This window comes from Wyeomyia smithii, chromosome 2 (genome assembly GCF_029784165.1).
Source record: "Wyeomyia smithii strain HCP4-BCI-WySm-NY-G18 chromosome 2, ASM2978416v1, whole genome shotgun sequence".
NCBI lineage: Eukaryota > Metazoa > Arthropoda > Insecta > Diptera > Culicidae > Wyeomyia > Wyeomyia smithii.
In genome coordinates, this window is record NC_073695.1 from 65050270 (window position 1) to 65059703 (window position 9434).

General features: G+C 38.6%; 1 protein-coding gene across 1 annotated transcript; it reads left to right on the forward strand.

The window, feature by feature from the left end:
- The first annotated feature begins 2072 nt into the window (after nt 1-2072).
- Nucleotides 2073-3015, forward strand: LOC129719650 (uncharacterized). The gene is made up of 3 exons (XM_055671043.1): nt 2073-2244; nt 2300-2694; nt 2838-3015. Exons 1-3 carry the CDS (start codon nt 2077-2079, stop codon nt 3013-3015), a joined length of 741 nt encoding a protein of 246 aa, XP_055527018.1. The 5' UTR covers nt 2073-2076.
- The last annotated feature ends 6419 nt before the right edge of the window (nt 3016-9434 follow it).

Consider the following 9434-nt stretch of genomic DNA (forward strand, 5'->3'; position numbering starts at 1 on the left):
CTCGCAGAGAGGCGGGTAAATTAGAGATCCATAAGTTTTGCATAAAAATAACGAGAAATGTTGGCCCATCATTCACCCTTGTTTTTTTTTTCGAAAATGCTTATAAATTTGAAGGCTGGTCCTAGTGAAGGATATCCATCAGATGGAGGAAGCATTGCAACACAATTGAGACAATCGATTAGAATTTAAACTGTTCATACTTGCCTCCCGATTCTGGCAGATCAATCGCTACGCGGATGTTTGGCTTCGCAAGTTCTGCACGAATTGGAGCTTAAGATGAGTGAATACATAAAAATAAGATGCTAATTTATATGGATTATCATAAAAAGGTACCCAAACGCAGAGAGAGACAATAATCTTTACCAGCAAATTAGGTAAAGTCCGGCTGGCAGACATCTCCGTGTTCGCACACGCATCTTCGTTGTCATCTTGACCGGCTTAGCTTAGAATGGCATTATGACCCGCCATTATCCACTTCTTCCAGTTCGTTGCCGGATTCCGACGACAGCCAAGCGCCACCAGTAAATATTTGCTGGAAATCAATAAAACTGCAGAACTTCGGTCACGGCATCTGAATATTTGAATATGAAATATTAATGCCATCTCCGTGTTACGCTATCAATGGACATAATTCAAAATGGTTCGAATCAATCGGTTGCGGTTATTAACCTTCGGAAGCAAACGTCGTCTCTTTCGTATTATTACTAACGTGACATATGCGAGCGCTTAAATTAGCAAATTTCCATTTCCTTGTTGGCGAAAAAAGATTACGTTGGAAAGTATCACCTACCAATTTAGATTGTCTTTGTGATTGACTTTTTTCTCTACTCTATATTCATACTATCTTATATTGGATTTTTGAACGTAGAGCGACGACAACCCTAGTGTGTGAACTTTTGGCCGAATGCTTTAAATTGTATACAATCTTTCATTCAACATTTAATGGTAGAGCGCCTCACATCGCAGAAAGGCAAGCTCTACAACTGCATAGTGGGAGAGCAAGCAAAAAAGCGAAACAATTTTGAAGGGAGATACATATCATTAACTGTTGGATTATGAATTGTATTATACGATCAAAACTAGTGAGAATCAAGTACTTCATTTTCAACAACAACAAATTGTTAAGAAAGTCAAATCGTTTGCAACTTTAAAGTCTGTAAGCGTCACAAAATTACAATTTTGGTAGACGCACGGCTAATTCTCCTATCAATTGCTGTAAGAATGAAGGAAATTTGTTGGAAACTGACTGAGTTTTGAGCATTTAAAAGTGGACAATTTCGTGATTTTCGGTTCATCAATTTGTACTCCTACACACTTAAAATTTTTTGCCGGGTCTCGGTAACTTATTGCCGAGAACGGCACCACTGAGTGCTCGGTTGAAAAAAACATTTTATCGTAAATCTCGGTTCAACCTAACTGAAATTTCGGCAAAAAATATTACTACCGAGAATTCGGATATTTTGTGCTGAAATTTCGGTTTGGTGAACCGAGATTTACGAAAAAATGTGACAGCTGTCATTATTTTTTAACCGAGCACTCAGTGGTGCCGTTCTCGGCAATAAGTTACCGAGACCCGGCAAAATATTTTAAGTGTGTATGTTGCCGTAAAACGTAATTCTACGTCACGAAAACACAGAATTAACAAGATGCTCGCCGTTGGTGTAAATGACATGTTTAAACGAGCTTTTAGGAACACTTCGTTTCGACATGAGAATTATGCCAATGGTAAGCGTCTTGTCAACTCTGTATTCTATAGTAGGCTTTATAAAAAAAAAATGATAGGGCAGTGACATCGTTTTTGGTCGAATAACGCAAGTTACGGATCTCAGAGACACGTGCATTTCTGCTCGTTATCATTAATTAACATCGTTAGCATCTAAAATAGCCGGAACGAATGAAGAAAAATGCAACTCAAAATCGGGATCCTTCTAGTTCATTCTTTGATAAACTAAGTAAAGAAAAACAGTCGAAATAGAACGTATGCCAAGACACAATCGTTCATGTTTATTAACACATTTCGATGAATAAAATGACATTCTCGAACGTTATTGGACCAGTTATGCCAGAAAGAGCGTAATGGATGGATGTGAAAAAGTAAACATGAATTCGCTATTGTTTGCAAAAGTTTTTACAATATATCTCAGTTTTATCGTACTTGTTCAGGGATTGCACCATAACGAAAGTATTCGCGCTGAAAATGGGGAAGGTCGATCTCTACTGTTCCCTTCAGCGAGCATTATGCAGGTGCGATAACAGTATTTTTGGGTAAACTAAGTGCTAATCCAATACCTGTTTACAGATGTCGATTTGTACGAGCTCTGGAACGCTTCTCTTCGTACCGAAAAAAGTGTATCCCTTCAGACGAATGGGTGTTAATATTGGATTTCAGGCCAACTATCCGCTGCCGTATCGTTTGCAAGATTTCTACAAGTATCCCACCTGGGCGCGATCCATAACGGATATTATTAGGGGCCGTTTCATGCCAACTGAAGTGGTGACGGCCAGAGCCGTACGAAAACGTCGCTCCAACCAGCCACTGAGTGCTGGCGAAATCTACCGAATAGTCGATGAAGTGCTGCAATATGCAGGTTACGATGAAGATTGTATAGTGAAAAGTGTCTGTGAGCTGGCTCATAGCCCTTTCCACAACGTCGAGGAAGATTTGTACGCCGAGATTTTGCAGTTCTTCCTTACGTAAATATCAAAAATCTTTTTCAAGTGAACTAACTATCCAAATGTATCTTGTTTAAAGAACAAATCTTCCAAATTTGACCAGTGTTTTAAAATATGTTAAATCTTTTTCGAAATCAAACTAACGCCATCACTTTCTTTTTCAGGCCATCGGAACATCAATCATTCGAACCACATGAGCGAGTGATGCAAAAGAAGTACGAGTCTGCTGAAAAAATGGGTCGAGAAGGAGCAGATTGCCATCTGCTATATCCCAAGTGTCGCCAGTCATTTCTAACCTCTATTACGGACTTCATGGAGGACACGTCGAATGTGATCAAATAAATTCCAACGTAATGCTAGTGTTTTGCATCGACTTCGAAACGATTTCCGAAAAATACGGTGATCTTAAATCTACTCAAGGAGTGTTTGATGAATTACTTCTGTGAGTTCTTAATCGGCTACTATGCTACAAGGTTGCCAAAAGTGGATGGAAATTCAATGCAGACGGGAGAACCAACTGCGTCTGATGGAAATCAGGTTCTTCAGTGTGGTATCGAGGCCGTGGTACATTCATCCTAAATTATTCATTTGCACATTGTTATAACCTTAGTTTACCACTGCGCTTGGTTATATTACTAATCTCGTTTTCCTGCTGAGCAATGTCAAAGGTCATTCAGGAAAACAACACTTTTATTAAACCACAAAATCCATTATCGATGAATACCACTACACTTATAGAGTATTAACGGTAAGGTATCGTTAAAGCAGTGCAGCCAGCTAACATGAGTTAAGTGCTGACCTAATCAATGAAAACATTAACTAATCGGTGCATCTTTATGAATCCGGTCATTCGAAACACACTGGTTGATTAAGGCTTGAGCTTTTGCGTGTATAAAAATCATTGACATTTCAGCCAGTTTGCTTTTAGTTTAGGTCAGTTCGATTTGGTATTCAAAAATCAAGCACGAATTGGGTTGACGATTAACCAACAAAAAATAACAGAAGGTTTGTGTGCAAAGCCACAACCGCAAGGTTGACGTAGAGCTACTTAACAAATTTCAACAGTAGGGACAAGATGCAATGCTAGCGCAATGCGAAAATGATCTATCTTCAATTATATTTTGGTTATCCCAATAAGAACAGCTGTATCCGGCTTTACAAGTGGTCCCCGTGGCTCTGTGGTTAGCGATGTCGGTCGGCTAGCTCTCCCACACGGTTGTGATATCGGGTTCGATTCCCGATCGGGCACGGTGTATCGTTGTACTTATCCTACACATACAAAATGTGCCAAAAACAATATCGATAACGAATTCTCTCAACTAATATAGTTGATCGAGACCGCTATTAGCCCCAAGGCTAAGCGTGCGATATTGTATCCGGCTTTACAGCAGATCATGCTGAGAGTGTGGTCCGATGAAGAATTGCCCTCGGACGGGTTTGAAGGTCTCATATGTCCGATCTACAAGAAAGGTCACCGTCTGGACTGTAGTAATTATCGGGCGATTACCAATGTAGTTTTTGAGAGGGACGCTCCACTACGGACCAAACGTTCACCCTGCGACAGATCCTCGATAAACGCATCATCTATTTATTGACTTTAGGGTAACGTACGATACAGTTAAGAGAAATGAGCTATGGCGAATTATGCTCGAACCTGGTTTCCCAACAAAACTAATTAGGCTGATACGTGCCACCCTCGAAGGCTCTACCGGTGAGATATCGGATTCCCTTGTGACGTTAAATGGTTTGAAGCATGGAGACGGGCTTGTTCAACATCGCATTGGAGGGTGCTATACGGAGGGCCGGCGTGCAAAGAAGCGGCACCATCATTATGAAGTCTCACATGCTTCTAGGTTTTGTGGACGATATCGACATCATTTGTATCAACCGTAGAGCAGTGGAAGAGGCCTCAGACCTCTCAAGAGGAAAGCTGCGAGAATAGGGCACATCATTAACTCTGCCAAAACGAAATACGTGGTTGCTGGGAGAGAGCGTGGTAATCCGACGGATGTTGGTGCTGAGGTGGTGCTAGATGGGGAAACTTTTGAAGTAGTCGACGAATTTATTTACCTGTGTAAATAAATGATATGTTTCAACGAGGTTAACCGTGAGATAAAAAAGCGGATAGCAGCTGCAAACAGGACCTTCTACGGATTGCGCAACCAGCTTAGGTTCCGTAGTTTGCAAACCCGCGGACGATATCGACATCATTGGTATCTTGCACTTGCACTCTACAAAACACGTTCAATCCTTGGTGGTGAACTAGAAAATGATGTTTGGCGCAGATGCATGAACCGTGAAGTGTACCTGGTGTACCTATCGGCGGATATAGTTAAGCGAATAAACACGGCAGGTTGCAGTGGGCTGGGCATGTAGCTAGAATGCCGAAAGAATGATCAGCGAAGACTATATTTAGCAGAAATTCCTATAGAGGCCGTCGACTTAGAGGAAGGTCCTGCACTCGCTGGATGTGTGCTGTCGACGTGGATGCCCGCGAAATAGGTATTAGAGGAGATTGGAGAATAGAAACCCAAGACCGAGTGACATGGCGAAGTATTCTGGATTCGGTATTGGATCGATAATCGGTCTGTCGCCGTAAAAGTAAAAGTAAGTAAGTAAAAAGAACAGTTTCAGAGATCGAAGTTTTTCGGTTTCCACATTTCGATGTAACTTGAGGTAAACATAATCCCCTTACCAACACGCAGAGAATTCTGAGTAAGAATCCCCAGGATACCGATTGACACGGTGACGGAATCGTGAAAGGAATCGCAAACACGATCCGGAGGATTCCCACTCATGATTCTTATTCAAGAATCCTAGAGCCATATACAGGGCATTCCTGAGGATTCTTTTTTCAGGAAACCTTTTCAAGGACGCTCACGAATCCAATGTGAGGAATCCTAGAGAATCTATGCGAATCGTATGTGTTCGTCCGGGTCGTTAGTTTTATTCATTGTGACAGATTCTCAATTTGATCTGCCGCAGTTTCCGTTTCTCCTATTACAGCAAATCGTAATCGTCTGCATGAGTATGAGTATGAATATGAGTATGAGTACGAGTATGATAATGAGAATGAGAATGAGAATGAGAATGAGAATGAGAATGAGAATGAGAATGAGAATGAGAATGAGAATGAGAATGAGAATGAGAATGAGAATGAGAATGAGAATGAGAATGAGAATGAGAATGAGAATGAGAATGAGAATGAGAATGAGAATGAGAATGAGAATGAGAATGAGAATGAGAATGACAATGAGAATGAGAATGAGAATGAGAATGAGAATGAGAATGAGAATGAGAATGAGAATGAGAATGAGAATGAGAATGAGAATTAGAACGAGAATGAGAATGCGAATGAGAATGAGAATAAGAATAAGAATGAGAATGAGAATGAGAATGAGAATGAGAATGAGAATGAGAATGAGAATGAGAATGAGAATGAGAATGAGAATGAGAATGAGAATGAGAATGAGAATGAGAATGAGAATGAGAATGAGAATGAGAATGAGAATGAGAATGAGAATGAGAATGAGAATGAGAATGAGAATGAGAATGAGAATGAGAATGAGAATGAGAATGAGTATGAGAATGAGAATGAGAATGAGTATGAGAATGAGAATGAGAATGAGAATGAGAATGAGAATGAGAATGAGAATGGGAATGAGAATGAGAATGAGAATGAGAATGAGAATGAGAATGAGAATGAGAATGAGAATGAGAATGAGAATGAGAATGAGAATGAGAATGAGAATGAGAATGAGAATGAGAATGAGAATGAGTATGAGAATGAGAATGAGAATGAGAATGAGAGCGAGAATGAGAATGAGAATGAGAATGAGTATGAGAATGAGAATGAGAATGAGAATGAGAATGAGAATGAGAACGAGAATGAGAATGAGTATAAGTATGAGTATGAGTATGAGTATGAGTATGAGTATGAGTATGAGTATGAGTATGAGTATGAGTATGAGTATGAGTATGAGTATGAGTATGAGTATGAGTATGAGTATGAGTATGAGTATGAGTATGAGTATGAGTATGAGTATGAGTATGAGTATGAGTATGAGTATAAGTATGAGTATGAGTATGAGTATGAGTATGAGTATGAGTATGAGTATGAGAATGAGTATGAGTATGAGTATGAGTGTGAGTATGAGTATGAGTATGAGTATGAGTATGAGTATGAGTATGAGTATGAGCATGAGTATGAGTATGAGTATAAGTATGAGTATGAGTATGAGTATGAGTATGAGTATGAGTATGAGTATGAGTATGAGTATGAGTATGAGTATGAGTATGAGTATGAGTATGAGTATGAGTATGAGTATGAGTATGAGTATGAGTATGAGTATGAGTATGAGTATGAGTATGAGTATGAGTATGAGTATGAGTATGAGTATGAGTATGAGTATGAGTATGAGTATGAGTATGAGTATGAGTATGAGTATGAGTATGAGTATGAGTATGAGTATGAGTATGAGTATGAGTATGAGTATGAGTATGAATATGAGTATGAGTATGAGTATGAGTATGAGTATGAGTATGAGTATGAGTATGAGTATAAGTATGAGTATGAGTATGAGTATGAGTATGGGTATGAGTATGAGTATGAGTATGAGTATGAGTATGAGTATGAGTATGAGTATGAGTATGAGTATGAGTATGAGTATGAGTATGAGTATGAGTATGAGTATGAGTATGAGTATGAGTATGAGTATGAGTATGAGTATGAGTATGAGTATGAGTATGAGTATGAGTATGAGTATGAGTATGAGTATGAGTATGAGTATGAGTATGAGTATGAGTATGAGTATGAGTATGAGTATGAGCATGAGTATGAGTATGAGCATGAGTATGAGTATGAGTATGAGTATGAGTATGAGTATGAGTATGAGTATTGGTATGGGTATGAGTATGAGTGTGAGTATGAGTATGTGTAGAAATTTTTTTTTTGCACTAAACCCGAACCTGACCCGTACTCGACATTTTCTAAAATTTGGCCGATTTATATAACACTATTTCGTGATTCCGACAACCTAGGAAGGTGTGTTTTTCGTACAAGGTGGTTACTCCTGGCAAACAGCCAAAAATGATAAATCACACACTAATATAAAAATTCCCGGGATTGTGCTGAAGCTTAGACGCCTGACGACGTTATTTTAAAATCCCTTGTGGCAACTTCCGGTGTCTAAAATGTCCAACTACCAATATTTTCAGAACAAGAATGGTATCCAGAGACCGTAATTCGATCTTGTATGCCATTTAGAATTTTTTTAGAGCAACCACTTTTTTTTTAGAGCAACCACTTTTTTCCAAAGAGTTATTTTGTTAGTGTTGATAAAAACTTTTGACATATTCATAATGATACACGCAAGTCTATCGTGATCTTAACGTCTATCATTCAAATATTTATATAAAGGGAGAAGTTTGTTTCGAACTTATCACTCGCGGTCACTCTCTAATATAAAAAAAATGCTAGTAATGCACAGTGTTTTATTTTGCCGAATTCGTGCTCTAAATAAATAACGTCCTTACATTTGATTTAGCTGATTTAATTTTTTTAGGAAAGGAGGCTTCTATATATTTCATTGCGCTTCTTTTCAAATTAAAGATTTGGCGATTAAACCCTCTACAAGAGATATAAAGAATTGATAAAATCATAATTTTCAACATTCCTTTTTCCAAGATTTTCTACATGTTTTATATCTTCTACCTCGCATTAGTTCAAAATAAAAAAGGTTATTCAACCATCATCGGTTTTCAACGGAGCAATTCTCGCTGAAACCAGGCCACTAGAAGCACAAGGTCTTTCAAATTTGATTTAAATGTGTTCATTAGAAATAGAGAAAAAATGATAATGCCATTTTTGTTTGATCGAATTTGTTGACCCCTCGATCACCAAGGGGTGAAATAGTTTTTAGAAAAGTTGAAATTCTAGTTATTCTTGGTGCCTTTTATGAGCTATATCTCTAAAATTCGTTATATAACCTACTACAAGTAGCACTTTTTTATAAAGAAGAATGATAGGTCTTTCATTTGAAGTGATCAGAATTTTGGGCGCCGTCTTGAAATTGGCCGCCATCTTGGATTATATAGGAAAAATACGATGTTGACCGATGTTGAACGCTGAGACCAGCATTGAAAAGCTGAGAAAAAATGCTATAAGATACAAGAACCGATTTTCCGAACTGAGTTTCAAAATATTCAACGCACACCGCGCGATCGACATTGTAGCCTGTATACTGAGACCAAGAGGATGCACATGTTATAACCCTACTAGCTTTATATATCATAATCGATTTTTTTTCCTCCCAACTGGTCTCGAGGTACGATGCTAGCCTCATAAGCCAGTCGTCGTATGTTCGAGTCCCGGCTCTGGAGAGATTGTTAGTGTCAGTAGGATCGTAGCGCTAGCCCCGCAATAGTCCTGTTCACTTAACAGTCGGCTGCGAAGTCTGTGTATATTTAAACAGAAGATCGAGTTCCAATACGGAATGAAGAACCAATGCGTTGCTTTGCTTAGTATTTTTTTACATTTATTTATCACAACATTTTCAAGAGCGTCATTTTGATCGCATTAAAAAATTAAGGTGACAATGACTTGTATGAGAAAAATTTGTCCTTCGGGAACTCCTGCCTAAAAGCGGTCACAGTTTCACTGTTTGATGCTAAATGTCTTAGAAATGCATGAAACGACAAGATAATATCTGATATTATCTCAAAAAAAACCAAAATAATCGACTTTCTTTAAGTTTCTTTAA